This window comes from Schistocerca nitens, chromosome 4, assembly GCF_023898315.1.
Source record: "Schistocerca nitens isolate TAMUIC-IGC-003100 chromosome 4, iqSchNite1.1, whole genome shotgun sequence".
Lineage (NCBI taxonomy): Eukaryota > Metazoa > Arthropoda > Insecta > Orthoptera > Acrididae > Schistocerca > Schistocerca nitens.
In genome coordinates this window covers 902,921,313-902,942,108 of record NC_064617.1, presented here as the reverse complement: position 1 = coordinate 902,942,108, position 20,796 = coordinate 902,921,313, and the positions used below count along the sequence as shown (strand labels likewise).

Sequence of the window (20,796 nt, the reverse complement as noted above, 5' to 3'; positions counted from 1 at the left end):
TCTGCGTCGACATGGCTCGCCCGACCGGACCATTGCTGCCACGCATTACTTGAGCCGGGCCACGGTCTTGGTGGATCGTCGGTCGGTCGGTCGTCCTACTCGACGACGCGTTTTGGCTCGCCGATCGTTCATGAGGCGTGTGCGTGTGCGTGTGCGCGTGCGCATCGACTCCTGATTTGTCTTCGTGCGTGCTTAGTTACTGTTGTGTATCGTTCAGGTCTTAGTGAAAGTGTTTGTCAGCTTGTGTGTGTAGTTGGCGTTATTTCCACTGACGACTATTTTAGATGTTGTCGGCATTCTGAGGCGAGTTGGTCGGTTGCGGCGGTCCAGGGAAGTTATCTCCGCGCGGTGCAGTCGGCTGGGTCCGCTGGCAGTCCCTGCGCAGTGTCGCAGTGTGTGGAGCTGTGCGATCGCTACGAGGTTCGTGGTTCACCGACCCAGGGCCTCAAAGTTGAGTAGTGGCTTCAGCTACCCAAGCCACGTCCATTCATGTTGTGTGGTTCGTTTGGGTGCTTCGCTGTTGGGGAGGTTTTCCTTTGAGCAACACTGACTGTTTCTATTGGTGAAATTTAGCCGCCATGTTGTGCAATTAACTGTACTGGATGACTACAATTCGAGTGCACCAGCGGAATTTTCTGCCTTGTGGCCGTTAGTGTTCCGGTTACCTGCCCTGGCCACTAACGTAATTTCAGGCAGCGTACTTTCCTCACCTGTTGTCGCTTTCCAACATGGTGTGTAGTTTACACAGCTAATAGACATTTCATTTTGGATAATCACGTTCGTAACCTTTTGTGTTTGAGTTCTAATGTACTGATTGGTGGCAAGCAAGTCGTTGTTTCAGTCGGTCCGTGGCTCTCGTCTGATTGGGTTCCATCCGATCAAGTGTAGTTGGGCTCACCACCTGTCTCACCTAAGTGAACGAGGCCAGACCGACCTCCCTGGAGGCTTCCGAGTGCCATTTTCTTTGTCGTCCTTCTCATCGGTGTTTAATTGTCTGTTTATAATCTATCACAGGCAGTGATTTAAAAATTCTTGTTTTTACTGGACTTAATGCATTTTTGAATTTTGGAAAATCAATTGTGCGCCTTAAGTCGCTTAAAACGTTATTCTTGAAATTATCCTTTAAGCAAAAACATTGTGGGCTTCTGCCTTAAGGGGCTCCGGAACGCCCTATACTTGCAATGTTAAAATAACGCTTATAAATTACATCTTTCCTCACAAAGTATTTGAGGTACGAAGTTGAACTTTTTACAGATTATTTATTTACAACTTAACACAGGGATTTTACAAAATTTTGGTTCAGTTATTAAAGATGATTTTTTTTCAATTGTAATGAAAATTCACAACATTTTTTTGCAATTTTTTATTTATATATTCAAAAATATACAGTTTTTTGGAAAAAGGCAGTGTTAAATTATGCAGAAGGTACTGTGTAACATTTACTGAAAGTTTGAAAGAAATATGTTTGGAAGATCCTTAGAAAACATGTAATTAGTATGAGAAAATAAAAGTTTTGGGAATCGAGCGACAAAGATTGGATTAACTTTTTAGTGCATTCCAGGTCCATAGGATGGATTATCTTCATCCTCTGCAAACTCCTCCTCCAGCTTCCTCTTGTTCCTCCTCCTGTTTACTCTTGCTTGTATTTCTAGACTCTTTACAGCCCTGTCTGCAGCCCGAAGGCGTTCCTTGTCTAAAGCAAGCATCGCTCGTACCATGTTAGAACCTATCTTCATTCCCATATTTCTAAATACCTTGCACCTTACAATGTTGCCATCATTGTAAGTAGCACACAGCATCATACACACCGAAGTGAAGTGTTTCTATTCCAACAAATACAGTCTTGGGGATTCTCGACACTATTTACACTTTCATTGGGGTTTTGAGTTTTTCCGTGAATACACTTTTTCAACAGTTCAGGTGCTGCTAAGTCTCTGAAAATAGGTTTTATCACCTCCATTATTGCATGAGGCAGACTATGCTTATGAGTGTACACTTCACCAGTTAGCAATCCTTTGTTATATTTACACCAACTGTCTTCTTCTTTGAGACACAAGCTATGTTGGGGATTTTCATCGTCTTTATTGTTTACAGTAATAACACATACCTTTGGCTTTCCAACATTTCTCCTTTTCTTAAAAGCCTTCAGAGGATTTCTAATAACTTTACTTTTACTCATTATTATACTTCAACAAAACAGAGACTCAAGAAACAGAATTAATTACGAATATTTTCGAGATAACGACAGAATAAATAAACATGAAACAATCGACAATCACACCAGCGATATATATTGAACCATCACAGGTTAGCCACAACACATACTTTATCTCACATCACTAAAATGTACCTGATGAACACGGACGTTAATAATAACACCATTTGACAGCAGTTTAACAGCGCCACAGTGGGTCACGCCCACGTAGAACACATTTCAAAAAAAAAATTAAAAATAGTTGTAGTCTTCAGAATTGAATAAATTATATATCTATTAAAAGGTAATAGTCTGCAGATTCAGAAAACGCAAAAAAGTAAAAATTGAACTTTTCATGATTTTGAGCCTTTCCGGAGCCCCTTAAAAGATTATGGTAATATATTTTAAAAATTTCTAATTTGTGCCCCCTCAGCCGCTTGTACTGCACCTTGCATATGTTTGTTCTATCTACTTTTGCCTTGAGGTTTTCCACCGTAACTGTGATACCATATATATTTTAATTATTTTATTTGCTATTTTAACTGCTTTTTCATTTTGTTGACTTTTAAGATTTCTTGTTTGGAGGACCTCAGCCGTGAAATAATTGCGTTTTTGAAACTCGTAGTTCTAAAGCTTCGGCTATGTGTCGTTTCGGCTTAAAGGTGTTATTAAATTATAGTAAATTACAATTTCGAGTGAACCTGACCGACACCTTATTTGGCCCTTTCCACAATCCTAATCACCTGTTCTGCCCTGCGGGTTTAGCGGGCGTCTCGACAATGACTGCTTTAAAGCCTTTGCTGAGGGCAGCTAGACGCCGTGTAGGTGTTTGGCGTTAGAAGCAGCGGAGTCAGCACAGGTACTTACGGCGACGCACTCGCAGCGGATGCAGTACATGACTCCAAAGGGCGGCCCCAGGTCCGCGAACCAGTGGGCGCCCAGGTCGTACACTCGTCGTCCGAAGTGGCACTCTGGAACAGCACGAGAGAAAGGCGGCGTTGGTAGGCGGGAACTAAAGGCTGCAGGGAGGGCGGGTCGAAGTGACTACTGGGACTGCTCGCTTTACTGACAAGTAATACCCTGTAATGACAGAGTTTCAATAAATTTGCTCAACAACACAGCTGTAAGGAGACGTTATTACACTGCAGCATAGCTGGTAATACAACATTCAGAAAACGCATGAGGAAGAAAGGGAAAATAATGTTCGTTCAATCACTCGGTATTTCCACAGTGTTCGAATACTCGCCATCCAGAGTTCGAAGTAATATCACATTGGCTGTATACGAAAAGCTGAAACTATTTTCCAGACTGAGACTTAAATCTGCATCCCTGACTATTACGGGTACTGAGCTGGCCCCACGGATTAACTTCAATTTATCACGGGCACCTCCCTTTCTTTCCTTAGGCTGCAGTAGCTCTCGTACGATGCAATGAGACTAGGGCCTCGGCGTGGATATAATGTGGAGTCTGAATTGTCTACAGTCTCCATGTTCGTACTGATAATTCATTCTCTTAGTATGTTCAAATGTGTGTGTAAAATCTTATGGGACTTAACTGCTAACGTCATCAGTCCCTAATGCGTACACACTACTTAACCTAAATTATGCTAAGGACAAACACACACACCCATGCCCGAGGGAGGGCTCGAACCTCCGCCGGGACCAGCCGCACAGTCCATGACTATAGCGCCTTAGACTGTTCTCTTAGTAATTGCAGCATATGACTGCATTGTCTGTATACTGAGGTGACTAAACTCTTACGACAGCGATATGCACATATACAGATGGGGGTAATGTCGCGTACACAAGGTATAAATGGACAGTGCAATGGTGGAGCTGTCATTTGTATTCAGGTGATTCATGTGAAAAGGTTCCGACGTCATTACGGATACACGACGGAATTAACAAGCTTTGAATGCGGAATGGGACATTTCCACTTCATAAATCGTTGGGGAATTCAATATGCAGAGATCCACAGTGTCGAGAGAGAGAGAGAGAGAGAGAGAGAGAGAGAGAGAGAGAGAGAGAGAGAGAGAGAGAGTGTAACCTCCCCCTCACTTATCGACCTTAATGACAGTGAAAAATCAAACCGCGTGTACCTAATGGAAATTTGGGAAAAGCAATCGTCACCGAAGTTAATCTGTCGGTAAAGAGGGAGGAAAGGGTTACATCTAAATGAAAGGAAAAATGCAAATGAAACTGGTGGAAATTAATTTTGAAAAGGGGTAAAGTTAATAAAGAAAGTAAATGTGCGGCCGTTACGTTAACAATTAACTAGCGGTAATTAGATATTTGAGATTTGGGGGGAATTACGGTCGCCAGTCCTCTGGACAATTACTATAGTAGCTGAAAAGGAAAGGTTGTTACACATATAATTAGCACTAGAAGCGTGGCAACTGAAGGTTGACACGTGTAGTGTGAAAATTGAAAGTTTGTCAGAAGTAATAAATTTCGCTACACTCTTACTTCATTTAGCAAAAGAATTAATAAAACCGGAAAATCGAAAGTTAATTTAGTGACTGAAGTTAATAGTGAGCTTTCTTTCTGAAGAACATCGAAATTCAGTAAAATACGGTCAGTCTTGGACTACCTCAACAATCATTTCAAAAGCTACTTGAATCTACGCAATTTAGAAATAAGAGATTTAACTTTGAACTTGAATTAAATGATTCTGAACAATTAACAATAGTAAAATTTAGTACGTACCAAGCTGAGCTGCAGTCACAGGTAAGCTAAAATATGGTAACAAAACTAGCACTCTTAATTTGTGCTCGTGTAATCTAAGTATTGTAGCCAGCTATGAATACTTTAACTGAACTTTGAAATTAAAGCAGTGAAATGGAATTATGCTGGCGTTTGAATTTCAACGACACTCGGCTTCATTTCGGAAAAGGAAGGGACCCTGCTTGGTAATGCAATTGGGACAATGAGCAACAAAGGTTCATGCTAAGTAGCTGTAATTTTGTGATGCAACAATTTTAAAAGTTTGAAAAGCTGAGGTCTGCCATACAGTTCTAAAACTTTACGAGCTTCCAGTTTTCCTTGTTGGTTGATTGAAGGTTTGAAGCCGTCGATCGAGGACGTGGCGACAGTCACTCATTGTCGGCCGTCGCTGTTGCAGAAGCTGGATGTTGGCGCGCCTTCTCGACACGGTCACCAGACGAAACGGGCTCTTGATGTGCGCCAGCTAATGCTTCCCGTCCGCGACACCATGTCAGAAACTATCATCGCAAGTCGAGCGCAATTACATGCTGCCAAACCCCGAAAGCGCGGCAACTCGCGGGAGCTTCACACCACACACCTGCTCCACTCGCTACCCAGCCAGACTCTCTCATGCTCTGCCCGCGCTCCACGCGGCAGAGTTAACACTACCAAAGATCCTACACACTTTGATTCTTCACACGACCTATCGATGTATTCGTTCGATAGTATAGTTTTCCCTAGGCCAGACCCAGCGTAAAAAATACAAATAATCTTTACACAACAAACCAATTATACATCGACATAAATGCATATATATATATATATATATATATATATATATATATATATATATATACAAATAGTAAAACAATTACAATATACAAAGACACAGAAACGTCATATCTTGAGGTAACAAACCAAGGAAAAAAAATTATAGTACAATAGATGGAAATAGGAGGATATGCATTTCCGGCGTTACAAGAGTACCGAGAATACCACGTATGAGGCATTACCTCTCACCAGGGACAACTCAGTGGCCGATGGCCTTCACTTAAGGACAGAGAGCAGACGCGTTTGCGTAGAGTTGTCAGTGCTAACAGACAAGCAGCTCTGCGTGAAATAACCGCAGAAATCAATGTGAGACGCACGACGAACGAATCTGTTAGGGCAATGCGGAGAAATTTGGTGTTAATTATGAGAGCAAACGACTTACGAGAGTACCTTTGCTAACAGCACAACATTGTCTACGGGCCTCTCATGGGTTCTTGTCCATATCGGTTGGACTCTAAACGACTGTGAAACTGTGGCTCGGTCAGATGAGTCCCGTTCCAGTTGGTAAGAGCTGATGGTAGGGATGGAGTGTGGCTCAGAACCCACGAAGCCATGGACCCAGGGCGCCAACTAGGCACTGTGTAAGCTTGTGGTGGCTCCATAATGTTGTGAGCTGTGTTTACATTGAATGGACTTATCATTGAAAGTGGTTATGTTCGGCTACTTTTGCAGCCATTCATGGATTTCATGTTCGCAAACAATGATGGGATTTTTATGGATGACAATGTGCCATGTCACCTCGCTGCAATTGTTTGCGAGTGGTTTTAAGAACATTCTGGATGGTTCGAGCGAACATTTAAAGGACAGAATCGAGAGGTCAATTCGTACACAAAATCCTGCACCGGCAACACTTTCGCAATTATGGACGATTGTAGACGCAGCATGGCTCAATATTTCTGCAGGGGTGTTACAGCGACTTGTTGAGTCCATGCGACATCGAGGTCCGACACAATGTTAGGTGGTGTCTCGTGACTTTTATCAGCTCACTGTGACAGCTGTAACAGGCAAATTACAACGCTATGCCTACTAGGGGGAAAACAGTGAGTCGTGAGCTGGCTCACTATTTTATGTTGTCGCAAGCAACCAACGCCGTGTACGCTAGCATATACTGAAAGAATTCGTCTTATTAATTACCTGAAAACACAACAAAGGAGAGACGCTCAGCTTCATTTTATGTGCAAATCACTTAACACAGTAAGGTTTGAGGCTTTCCATACAAGCAGTGAGAACTCCTTGGAACTTTATGCCCGCTGGAAGTGTTTGAAGATTTCAGGTTTATTTTTACAAAATTTCTGTGGAATATGGTAATCCAGCACGAAACTATAGTCAACAAAAGTGCATAAAATAAAGTAGAATCAAACCTGATTCAGTTGCCGATTACGATACTCCAATTTGGAAAAAGCAGATGTCGGGGGGGGGGGGGGGGGGGGGCACAGTTTGCTTAATTCACCACAATGGATGGAGTTTTACCTTCTCACCTAACCTGTTGCTGTGCCACAGACATATCTTTACTGAAATTTGTGGCTACTAGTGTCAACAGTTTGAGAGAAAATAAACTATCGGCACAATGGAAGGAGTACAACAAACGGTTGATAAACTATGCAAGTGTATGCTCTGGCCACTGATGTGTACAAACAACGAACCTTGCGGAGCTCTGGGCGGACAACTGTCTTACATGTCTGCCGAAAAGTCAGACACAGGTAATAGTCATAAAAAAATTGGTTCAAATGGCTCTGATCACTATGGGACTTAACTTCTGAGGTCATCCTTCCCCTAGAACTTAGAACTACTTAAACCTAACTAACCTAAGGACATCACACACATCCATGCCCGAGGCAGGATTCGAACCTGCGATCGTAGCGGTCGCGCAGTTCCAGACTGTAGCGCCTAGAACCGCTCGGCCACTCTGGCCGGCAACGACTTGCAATTGGAGCCCTGAGAAGAGGAAGGAGCGAGATAAACCAAGCAAAAGATTGTTGGCCGAAATACAACTTAGAATGGCAGGAATGGAAAGAGAAAAAGACAGAAACTGAGGACGCGACAGTGACAATGGAGGTGGACTGTGCGTATAGCGAAGCGAAATGCTGGGAGACGGGTGAAGGAATTTCTGTGATTCCTCGTGATAAGAAAAACAACTTAGAGGGTGATCTAATGGGAGATGGACAGGATATAAAGAAACTAGCAGGATAAACTTGGATGCGAAGAGTTGAAGTCATAATGTATGAAGAAGTCAGTAAAAAATGGTTCAAATGGCTCTGAGCACTATGGGACTCAACTGCTGTGGTCATTAGTCCCCTAGGACTTAGAACTATTTAAACCTAACTAACCTTAGGACATCACACACATCCATGCCCGAGGCAGGATTCGAACCTGCGACCGTAGCAGTCGCACGGCTCCGGACGGCGCGCCTAGAACCGCGAGACCACCGCGGCCGGCGAAGAAGTCAGTAAGAGGTATATGTACAACAATAGATCATAAATGGATACTAATGATGACAAAGAGTGGCAGAAGAAGAAGTTGTTGCTCATACAGTAAAAGTGGTCTTTGCTGCTGCAAAATTAAGTCGCCTTGTAGACAGATACCTAGGTAATTTTTGTCCTGTTTACAGCTGCGTCACACGCGAGTTGCAGAGTGCACGAGACCCGAGCCTCTACTCCACAGGTGGTAACAGGTTTCCCCGTCCCAGGTGGGAACAGCTGACGTAATGCCGCCACTGCGAGGCGGCGCGCGTGTTGACGTCACGAACAGCGAGCGGCGGCAGGCAGAGTAAACACGAGCCTATAAAGAGAGCTGCTGGCGGTCAGGGCCGCTGGGAGCTGCACGCGGGGGCGGGTCTGCGTCCTCAGGAAACTCAACACGAGCTTTCCTACGTCATGCGTACTAGAATGGCTACGTCGCATTATTCATACTGTGGTGCTAGCCACAACCTAAGTAAATTTTGAACTTCGAAGTTTGCAGTCATTTTACGTGTCAGAATCAGCTGAAGCCAGTCAACTAAATCTACAATATGGAGAAATTTGATCAAAGCTAGACCCACGCTCTAACTTTGTTCAAAGATCTTTGGTGAAACAATTTTTTGATAAAAACTTTTTAAAGCCAAGAGCGCATCAGATATTTCTTTACTCACAAACCACCGGTTTCGACAGACTTTGCTGTCATTTTGGTTCAAATGGTTCAAATGGCTCTGAGCACTATGGGACTCAACTGCTGTGGTCATAAGTCCCCTAGAACTTAGAACTACTTAAACCTAACTAACCTAAGGACAGCACACAACACCCAGCCATCACGATGCTGTCATTTTCAGGTCTTCAAAAATTTATGTCGTAAAATGTATTCATTTTGAGTTGGACTTCACGCCAAGTTGTCATGTAGATAAAACGTAGCACACAACAACTTGGCGTGAAGGCCAACTCAAAACGAACATATTTTATAACAAATTTTTGAGGACCTGAAGATGACAGCAAAGTCTGCCGAAACCGATTGTTTGTGAATAAAGAAATATTTGATGCGATGTTGGCTTTAGAAAGTTTTTAACAAGTGAGACAGATCACGCCTTGTAATTTCTCAGTATGAGAAAACTTATTGTTTGATAAAAGCGTCCGTAGTACACTGTCAAAGATTTGACCAAAAAGCTTTGATCAAAAATTCTTGTCAAAGAAGTCTGACGGAGTAATACGGACCTAATCACTTGCATATCCAAGCATAATGTAAATCAAATGGTTTTCTTTAATAATTTTTTCATAATGCGGGGCCACAGTCATAACATATTGATTTAAAGTCAGTACCGTCTTTAGACCGTTGTTCATTTACAGTGTTACATTTACACTTACACAATCATGATTTCGGCTTCAAAGTGCCATTATCAAGTGTTTTGAGTGTTATAAATTGCCTGGGATGGCAAACTGTCGTATAAACATACGACGTATTAAAATACGACAGTATGCCATCCCAGGCAATTTATAACACTCAAAACACTTGATAATGGCACTTTGAAGCCGAAATCATGATTGTGTAAGTGGAAATGTAACACTGTAAATAAACAACAGTCTAATGGCGGTACTGACTTAAAAGGAACGGTTTTCTGTTACCCTTTTATTATGCGTACTTATTTGTTGTTTATATGTGTCAAAGCATATAAATGCGTCGAAGTATATTATCGAGAAATAGGGGAGATATTGCCACAGACATGATACGTGAATTGGAGTTGCAATCATTAAAACAAAGGCGTTTTTCATTGCGACGGGATCTTCTCATGAAATTTCAATCACTAGTTTTCTCCTCCGAGTGCGAAATCATTCTGTTGGCACCCACCTACATAGGGAGAAATGACCACCACGATAAAATAATGGAAATCAGGGCTCGCACAGAAAAATTTAAGTGCTCATTTTTCCCCACGCGCCGTTCGAGAGTTCAGCTTGAAGGTGGTTCATTGAACGCTCTGCCAGGCACTTTATTGGGAATAGCAGAGTAATCACGTAGATGTAGATATACATAAAATTGTCAAAATTTTACTGACCAACAGAATTTGTTTTCTATAAGCAGAACAGCCGGCCGTTGTGACCGAGCGGTTCTAGGCGCGTCAGTCCGGAACCGCGCTGCCACTACGGTCGCTGGTTCGAATCCTGGCTCGGGCATGGATGTGTGTGATGTCCTTAGTTTAGTTAGGTTTAAGTAGTTCTAAGTCTAGGGGACTGATGAACTCAGATGTTAAGTCCCATAGTGCTTAGAGCCATTTGAAACATTTTCTATAAGCAGAACACCCTGTTGTAGCAGGCAAAGGAAGGGAACCAGCGGAAAAATACTCCTCTCGGAGCACAATCAAGGCGAATATGTACATTCGCTCTTTTTTGTGCTGAAAGAAAATAGCAGTGACGGTCGAAGAGTGAGGAGACAGTGCCAGTGAGAGAGAAAGATAGAGGATACAGAAACTAAAAATACAGATAAGTGGACATCATACATAGACTTAGAGGGGGGGGGGGGATCTGGACCCTCCCAGACCAGTGAACACGCAGGTACTGGGGAAGGTGCATTTTAGACCGCAATTTTAAACAGGTGGGTACGAGGGAAAAATAATTTGGAGTCTCATAATATTTTTAGCTGCCGAGGTATGATGAGGACAGTGGCAGTGGCATAGAACGACGAAAGAAGACAGTGTAAGTGAGAGGAGAGACTGGCAGTGGGATATACTGTAAATCATTGGGAGAAAAAGGAGACCGTTGGAGAGAGACATATATAGACGTAGCAATGAGAAGCAGATGCGAGTTTGAACCCTTAGCTACAAAGAGGGAGTGGGAAAAAGGATTCAGATAGTTCTGTGTTAAAAGAGCGCAAATATGTTCTCTGTGTTGTCAACCCTGTGATTACATATTAGCCTACTGGCTTGGAGTAACAAGCGGAATAAATCATCATTGCACTGTTACTCTGCGAATAGCTTCCGTAGTCGACGAGTCCTTCACACCAAAATACTTAGAAAAAATCGCTGAATAACTTTCCAAACGTGAGACTTGAGTTTCTCCCGACGCAAAGTGTAAAATGGTTAAACAACGTACCGGAATGCAGCCTGCAGACGTTTACGACAACCGCCCATGTTTGGGAAGAATGTGCATCTGTCGAAAAATCGGTCAAAGACGTCACACGACTGCATTCCCGTAAGCTGTCTGAACGACCTCCCAGATTTTCTCGGTGAGGTCCGAGTTCACCTTGTACGTATAGAGAACCCAACGAAAACGTTTCCAGGTGGAGAAACAAAGGTGTCTGGCCAGGATGAGCTGGAAATAGACGTAATGCAACTTCATGTTTAAGTGAACTGTAAAGAAAAGTTTAGAAATTTGGTGTTTAAGGCCGGCCGCGGTGGCCGTGCGGTTCTAGGCGCTCCTGTCCGGAGCCGCGCTGCTGCTACGGTCGCAGGTTCGAATCCTGCCTCGGGCATGGATGTGTGTGATGTCCTTAGGTTAGTTAGGTTTAAGTAGTTCTCAGTTCTAGGGGACTGATGACCACAGCAGTTGAGTCCCATAGTGCTCAGAGCCATTTGAACCTTTTTTTTTTGTGTTTAACTTCCCGGTGACGACGAGAAGTACAAAGTCCGATTAGGGAAAGATAAGTAATGAAATCGCCCGTTTCGCTTGTAAAGGAGTCGTCGCTAATTTTGGAGGGCTGAACTGGGATTTGAACTGGGGTCTTCGTTAATAGGGGGGGCCCAGTGTTTGAACCACTGCGCCATATCGTAAGATCGCCAGAGCCGTGATTAAATGCAAAAAGACTCAGATTGGAAGACGTAAATGGAGTAAGCGCTTGTGAACCGCTGTATTTGATAATGCTTTCAAACTTGGAAAATGAGAGCTGCTTTACTTTCTTTTCAGAGTTCATGGAGATCCAGATCGTAATTAAGGATTCGTCAAAAATTTATTTACCAATATAGTATTGATCTTGAAAATTTTACTCCTTCCAGTGTTTAATATTTTACTTAATTTTTATGTGTTGTTGTTGTAGTCTTCAGTCCGAAGACTCTTTTGATACAGCTCTCTATGCTACTCTATTCTGTGCAAGCCTCTTCCTCTCAGAAGAACTACTGCAACCTACATCCTTCTGAATCTGCTTACTGTATTCATCTCTGGGGCTTCCTCTACAATAATTACCACTCCCCTCCCCAGTATTAAGCTGGTGATAACCCTTCATGTCTCAGAATGTGTTCTGTCAACAGATCCCTTCGTTTGGCCAAGTTATGCCACAAATTTCTTGTCTCCCCAATTCTATTCCGTATCTCCTCATTAATTGCACGAGCTACCCAACTCATCTTCAGCATTCTTCTATAGCACCACATTTCAAAGCCTCTATTCTCTTCTTATCTAAACTGCTTATTGTCCATGTTCCACTTCCCTACATAGCTACACTACCTTCAAAAGGGTTCAAATGGCTCTGATCACTATGGGACTTAACTTCTGAGGTAATCAGTCCCCTAGAACTTAGACCTACTTAAACCTAGCTAACCTAAGGACATCACACACACCCATGCCCAAGGCAGGGTTCGAACCTGCGAACGTGGCGGTCGCGCGGTTCCAGACTGTAGCGTCTAGAACCGCTCGGCCACAACGGCCGGCAAGTACCTTCAGAAAAGACTTCCTAACACTTAAATCTATATTCGATGTCAACAAACTTCTCTTCTTCAGAAACGCTTTTCTTGCCATTACCAGCCTACATTTTATATCCTCTCTACTTCGACCATCATCACTTATTTTGCTGCCCAAATAACGAAGCTCATCTACTACTTTAAGTGCCACGTTTCCTAATTTAAATCCCTCAGCATCACCTGATTTAATTCGACTACATTCCATTATCCTTGTTTTTCTTCTTCCGACTTTCATCTTATATCCTCCTTTTGACACACAGACCAGCCCGTTCAATTGCTCTTCCAAGGCTTTTCCTCTGTCTGATAGAACAACACTGGCAAACCTCAAAGTTTTCTGTATCTTCTCCCTGATCTGTAATTCCTACTGCAAATTTTCCTATGGTTTCCTTTAATGCTTACTCAATGTATAGATTAAATAACATTCAGGATAGGATACAACCGTGTCTCTCTTTGGGATAGGCTACAATACTCACTCCCTTCACAACCACTGCGTCCCTTCCATGCCCGTCGGCTCCCGTAAGTGTCATCTGGTTTCTGAACAAGTTGTAAATAGCCTTCGCTCCCTGTATTTTACCCTTGCTATGTTCAGAATTTCAAAGAGTATTCCAGTCAACGCTGAGAAAAGCTTCATCAAAGTCTACAAATGCTATAAACTTACACGTAGGTTTGTCTTTCCTTAACTTCCAAGAGATGCCGTAGGGTCGGTAGTGCCTCGCATGTCCCTACATTTCTCCGGAATCCAAACTGATCTTCTCCGAGGTCGACTTCTACATTGTTACGTAGATAAATCCCGCATAAATATGAATCTGTAATACCAACAAAGGTTTTCCTTCATTCGAGATCAAATTAACACAAAGTGGGGAAAAAACAGCTTGTCGCCCAACAGCCCACAGCTCTCACGCAACCAGCCACAAGACTGGCACTTGGTGGTCATATATTGCGCTACAAACACAGACGCCACCAACAGTGTGTAGACATTTGCTGACAGAGCAACTCCGCCACCAAAATTCAGTAGAATGTTAATGCTTATACTGTAGCTGTTGGAAGGAAATCAGTGTTGTTTGAGACGCAGCCCTTAGCTGCACACAATCGTGCTACTCCAAAAGTTTTCTAATAAAATCTATTTGCCTTCTATTAGCTCACGGAGCGATCGTTTCTCGTTTCTTGTTTCTTGGAAACCAGCAAATGACGTCCTTGACCTTCAAACCATCCATTGGTCAGTTACAGAATTCTGGGTTCAAAATCAGTTTGCCTCATATCTTCTACATTTACAACTTCGTGATTACTCTGCTATTCACAATAAAGTGCCTGCCAGAGGATTCAATGAACCACCTTCAAGCTGTCTCCATCGTTACACTCTCGAACGGCGCACGGGAAAAACGAGCACTTAAATTTTTCTGTGCGAGCCCTGATTTATTTTATCGTGATGATCATTTGTCCCTATGTAGGTGGGTGCCAACAGAATGTTTTCGCTATCGGAGAAGAAAACTGGTGATTGAAATTTCATGAGAAGATCCCGTTACAACGAAAAACGCGTTTGTCTTAATGATTGCCACCCCTATTCACGTATCATGTCTGTGGCACTATCTCCCCTACTTCGCGATAATACAAAACGAGCTGCTCTCCTTTGTACTTTTTCGATGTCATCCGTCAGTCCCATCTGATGCGGATCCCACACCGCACAGAAATAGGGCGGAAAAGCGTGGTGTAAGCAATCTCTTTAGTAGATCTGTTGCATCTTCTGTGTTCTGCCAGTAAATCGCAGTCTTTGGTTGGCTCTACTTACACTATTATCTATGTCATCGTTCCAATTTAGGGTATTTGTAACTGTAATCCATAAGTATTTAGTTCAATTTACAGCCCTCAGATTTGTGTGACTTATCGCGTAATCGAAATTTAGCGGATTTCTTTTAGTACTCATGTGAATAACTTCACACTTTTCTTTATTCAGGGTCAATTGCAACTTTTCGCACCATACAGATATCTGATGTAAATCATTTTGCAATTCGTTCTCGTCATCTGATGACTTTACAAGACGGTAAATGACAGCATCATCTGCAAACAATCTAAGACGGCTACTGGAATTGTCTCATAGGTCGTTTAATATAGATCAGGAACAATAGAAGGCGTATATCACTTCCTTGGGGAACGCCGGATATTATTTCTGTTTTACTCGATGAATTTCCGTCTGTTACTACGAACTATGAGCTTTCTGACAGGGAATCACGAATCCAGTAGTACAACTGAGGCGATATTCCATAGGCACGCAGTTTGGTTAGAAGACGCTTGTGAGGAACGGTGTCGAAAGCCTTCGGGAAATCTAAAAATATGGAGTCAATTTGACATCCCCTGTCTATAGTACTCATTACTCGCAGTTTATGATAGGGACGTAATTGGTGGTCCATCAGTACCTTCCACACGCTTTTCATTACATGGATGTAACAAATGGTTCAAATGGCTCTGAGCACTATGGGACTTAACAGCTATGGTCATCAGTCCCCCAGAACTTAGAACTACTTAAACCTAATTAACCTAAGGACATCACACAACACCCAGTCATCACGAGGCAGAGAAAATCCCTGACCCCGCCGGGAATCGAACCCGGGAACCCGGGCGTGGGAAGCGAGAACGCTACCGCACGACCTGGATTTAACAACATTGTCAAGTAACTGCTTAAGGCAGTGTATGCTCGTTAGGACCTAAGATCGTTGGGTGATGACGAAGATGATGGCGTTAGGGCAATGGCGTACTTCAGGTTAACTTGTCACCCATAACAAATGACAGGCGCAGCTACAGAACGATAAGTGCCATCGGCCGACTTAAGTGCCGTGTCCCGATAACGGGCTGTATATTAACGCCAGTCGTAAAGTCTCGCTGACCCGCCGAGGCGACAACCTCTGCATTAGACCGGGCGCCGCGTGTTGTGATTCCGCCTTTACGAGACAGATAGAGATGTGGAGCAGGCGTCGAGTGACGGGAAAATTTGTATCTGTCACGTGACACAGCCTGTCGCAACGGCGGCGATTGTTTTCGTCCCCGATGTGTCGCCTGCCCCCTCGGACGGAGCAAATGAATCTAATTTACGATTTTTATCGAAACGCTGCGGCGGAATTAATTGAGAGTCTCGCAGAGGTTACATCAGGCGGCAGAGCAATTGAGATCAAGTGGACTAACCTCCTGATAGCGCGAGCGGCCGCGCTGCCGCGTCTGGCGGCAGACGCGCTACTCGTCTGTCGCCTGACGATGGCGGCTGCTCGTCTGAAACGTCACTCTTCTCTTTTCAAAGTATTGTTTAAAAATTACTTTTTCGCTTTTCTGTTTCACAATACTTCTTCTTCCACACTGGGGGCAAATTTAGGAAAAAAATCCTTCTGTCGGCACAATTGGTCACGAAGCCAAACCACAAATATAATTTGTGTAAATTCGGAAAGTACAACACCCTTTTGGGTAGCTACCTGTGAATCCTGCATTCTTGCGACGAAATTTTTTTATCCTTGACGAAACATCCGGTGCGTAAATCAGCTGAGAGAAGTTTAGAAAGTGTGCAAGACGGTTACTCGATTCCTGTTTCTTGTTTTTCGAGAACACTGCTTTCCCAATGGAGCTACCGGGTGACGCATCTGGGAACCATACGATCCCCAACAATGAAGCTGTTTTTATCCATTTCTTCTAAGCACTAAGAATAAACGAAGGAAATTCAGGAAGACCTTGACAGCAGTTCCACTTGATTTCTTGATTTGCAACATTCTTCAAATGTGGATAAGTGCAAGATAATGCACGTAAACAAAAGAATGATTACAAAGCATTACAGTACTAAGAGGAAACTTGTGGGGTCTGTCTTGTCCGTTGACTCCTTACCGGTAACACTAAATTCGATTTACAAACGAAATACTAGTTTCATTCTGTCCTGTTCCTATTTGTTCCCTTTCCTCCTCTTGTTCGAAATAAAAATGTAGTTCTGTCGTGTTTATTTGGTCATATTGTTTGTAATAAGTAATCAGTATATTAAAATAAAAAAATCTGCTGATTACTCCTTGTGGACATGCCGAGGAGTAGTCCATCCACATTTCAGCAAGGAATATTTATTAGTGTCCCCGTAATCCATACCGTCAGCTTGAAATATGATGCATCTCAATTTGAGGGAATGAATAGCGAGCACGCTAATAAAAATATCTTTCTGAAATTTGGCGTCCGCAGCTCGTGGTCGTGCGGTAGCGTTCTCGCTTCCCACGCTCGGGTTCCCGGATTCGATTCCCGGCGGGGTCAGGGATTTTGTCTGCCTCGTGATGACTGGATGTTGTGTGCTGTCCTTAGGTTAGTTAGGTTTAAGTAGTTCTAAGTTCTAGGGGACTGATGACCATAGATGTTAAGTCCCATAGTGCTCAGAGTCATTTGAACCATTTGAAATTTGGCTGAATTCCTTCTCAGGCATTTCTGCAAGGAATAACAGGGTGATTTATTAATTTTAATTTATTCATCAGGTATCGTAAGAAACGTGACCGGAAACACGAAAAAACTACGTTTATCTATGTTTCAAGAAAGTCCGCCATTTTATTATTTTTTTCTAATTTCAAGAATCTGTGCTGTTACTTCGTGCGCAATATTCTGTAGATGAAGAAAATAGTTTATTTTTTTAAATTTCAGATAAGATTTGCGGACTACAGGATTCCCTTTATGATCACACCTCATTTTGAACAGAGAAACTTCTAGTCCTCGGATAGGGAGCTTAATGATGACTGGCTGTCTTTAAAAAATTAGAAAATGTTGTTGAAGGACCAATAAATAACGTGCAAAAATATTTACGTTGATTGATTCACTACTTTTTCTGAAAAAACTCGTAAAATTCGCTCATTTTTTTGGCTGACTGAGGAGAATGGATCCCAAACAATCAACTTACGAGAACGTAGCCAGGAGACGACTTCGACAATCGCAGATATATTGACAAGTGTACACCCTGTCATTTTCAAGACACAAATGCAACTGTTGTTTGACCAAGAAGAGGGTGTTCTAACGGTTGTTACTGATGTTTGATCGTTACCTTAGTGTTGCAAATGTGATTGTACAGTACAAATAATATGGCCAGACATTGACATTTCTGGCAAATACGCTGCTTGTAGGGTAAGGTAGTTTTGTGTTCCCTTCGGGTCGATAGTGGCGAGTTCCTAAGCCATCGGAATGTTTGGTTTCAGTGGAGCTCTCGAATCCGGGCATCATACTGATTGATTTTGATGAATGTTTACACCCCACTGCCGTACCTCACGCGCTGAGAACAACGCAACTACCGGCGAAATACATACAAACGATAGCCACTGTACACCGAAATCAAGCACTCCAGTGCTGAGAGGCAACGCCTACGTTGTTACCAGGAGAGCCGCTAAAGAGAGATTAATACACTAACCCATATCAGGCTGAACTTACAGGAGGTGTAAATGGAGTACAAAAAAGGGCGGCGTGAATTGTAACATGTTTGTCAGACTGCCAAGAGAGTGTGACAAAAATGTTGAATAATCTTAACAAGCAGTCTAAGAACGACGTCGTGAATCTCGCAAAAATCTCGTTAGAGAACTTTAAGAACCGTCTTTAAGAGGAGAAACTACGATTATTCTTTAACCATCTAAGTATCTATTAGCAAATGATTCAAATGGCTCTGAGGACTATGGGACTTAACATCTGAGGTCATCAGCCCCCTATAAATTAGAACTACTTAAACCTAACTAACCTAAGGACATCACACACATCCATGCCCGAGGCAGATTCGAACCTGCGACCGTAGCAGTCGCGAGGTTCCGGACTGAAGCACCTAGAACCGCTCGGCCACCGCGGCCGGCTATCTATTAGCAGAGAGAGATATTAAGCTAATTAAAATTCGCCCAGATACGTATGAGCACTCAAGTCTGCCCATGTTTCGTCCACGAATGGATTGGGAAGAAATTTAATGTACAATAAAAGGTGTCCTCTACCACACACTTCACAGTGTCTCGCAGAGAACAAGTGTGGATCTAGGAAAGGACACGGTCGAGCCACTTCCTCATCTTTGCTAATATGAGCTTGTGCTGCGCCTGTAGCGACACTGTCGTTGAAGGGATTTAACACATTGATCTTACTACCATTTCTTAATCGCAAATTGCTGCAATAAATGAATAGATAATGTGTGCGAAACTGAAGAATATGTGGAGGTGTGCTTTTACTGCCTTTCAGCTTTATGCTGCTTAATTTTTCCGAGACGTTATTATGAAGAAACGTATTAGACGTTTACTAGAAACCAGAGAGAGGTGAACGGCCTTTGGGAAGGACGCCGTCGGCGCCGCTGAGGCGTACATACAGGCGAGGCGAGAGGAAGTGTGGTGCTGAGGTATGGAGGCGTCCGCTTATCTGACTCGCTCTGTTTGCCAGGGGCCGGGCCCAAAGTTTTTATCGGAGAACAGCTGGAACGAGGAAACGCAAATAAAGTCCTACCGAAGGCCCTCTGGACATACATTCCTCTTTTGGAAACAACTCTGCTGGCAGCTTCTCTCTCTCTCTCTCTCTCTCTCTCTCTCTCTCTCTCTCTCTCTCTCTCACACACACACACACACACACACACTCACTCACTCTCACACTCACACTCACACACACAGATGGAGTATTTTAATACTAGCTGCCCTTCTGGATGTTACCCATAGTTAGACAGTTATTTGAAAAGAAATTTTAATGGCAAAACTCATTATCGATCACAAAAGTTGTCTCTTAGAGGTATTGAGGTGCCAGCCACTTGCGGCCCAGCAAATGACGAGACATTAGAAAAATAGACGAAGTTTTGAGACGAATGGAGAAGCGAAAGAATAAATGTCGCTCACAACTTCACTTCTATAATCCAAGCTCTCAACTTCACTTCTATAATCCAAGCTCTCAACTTCACTTCTATAATCCAAGCTCTCAACTTCACTTCTATAATCCAAGCTCTCAACTTCACTTCTATAATCCAAGCTCTCAACATTAATTCTTCTGAACTACTGAGGCCCGAAAGCAAACGAAATGCACAAAAATATCATAACTCATCGAAATCCAAACAGAAAAGCCAAGTCGCTGTTTAAGAATCCCAAAAGTATCACAGTCCAATACACTCCCAAATAATACAGCAATTCAAACAGTTTATCTTACAAATGTTGAGTGTGAACACCATTCGTCACACAACGAGTCGATAGGAGATTGGTTCTCAAACGTTGATCGGCGTGTGTAGAGTAATTGCTGCAACAATGCTGTTTCTAGAGTGGGGTAGATCGACTGCTAGCGGAGACATATACATAATCCTTTATGATTCCCCAAAGGGAAAAACCGCGTGGCGTCAGGTCGTGTGTGAACGTAGAGGTCATGCAAAGTAAGCTCTGTCATCCGGGCTCTAGCGGTCAGGTAGAAGCGTTGTTGAACCAGTCGCATACTGATCTATGCAAGCGAGGCGACGCACAATCTTGCTGCCAAATAAAGTTCTGTGGTTCAGCTTCGTCCAATTGAGGGAAGAGCTATAGTCCTCGCGCATCAAGGTGAGAACCACCGGTTACAGTTGCTCCATCGTAAGAGAAAGGCCAGGGATCTGGCACAAACTAGCGTTCAATTTAGGGCAGTCTCGTTGCAACTATACCATCTCGTTAGGACTTACTGGCCCCCAGACGCGCACGATATGTGTGTTCACATTTCCACTTAGATGAAATGTTGATTCATCCCTGAAGACGACGCGATCTGGAAAATCTCCGTCGTCATGGAGCAACATTTCATTTGCAAAGTTGGCGTTTAAACCCTGATCTGCATGAGCTTTTAACAAATGCAAACGATAAAGACGTAGTTGCCCGGCCGAAGTGGCCGAGCGGTTCTAGGCACTGCAGACTGGAACCGCGCGACCGCTACAGTCGCAAGTTCGAATCCTACCTCGGGCATGGATGTGTGTGATGTGCTTAGGTTAGTTAGGT

The 20,796-nt window shown here is 43.2% G+C and overlaps 1 protein-coding gene across 1 annotated transcript in view; it reads right to left on the bottom strand.

The window, feature by feature from the left end:
* LOC126253459 (dorsal-ventral patterning protein Sog-like) overlaps positions 1-20,796 on the bottom strand; it is a 534,492-nt gene that overhangs the window by 137,434 nt on the left and 376,262 nt on the right. The window contains exon 2 of the mRNA XM_049954812.1: positions 3,062-3,165. Within this exon, the coding sequence (XP_049810769.1) occupies positions 3,062-3,165 (104 nt within the window). The remainder of the gene's footprint in view (positions 1-3,061; positions 3,166-20,796) is intronic.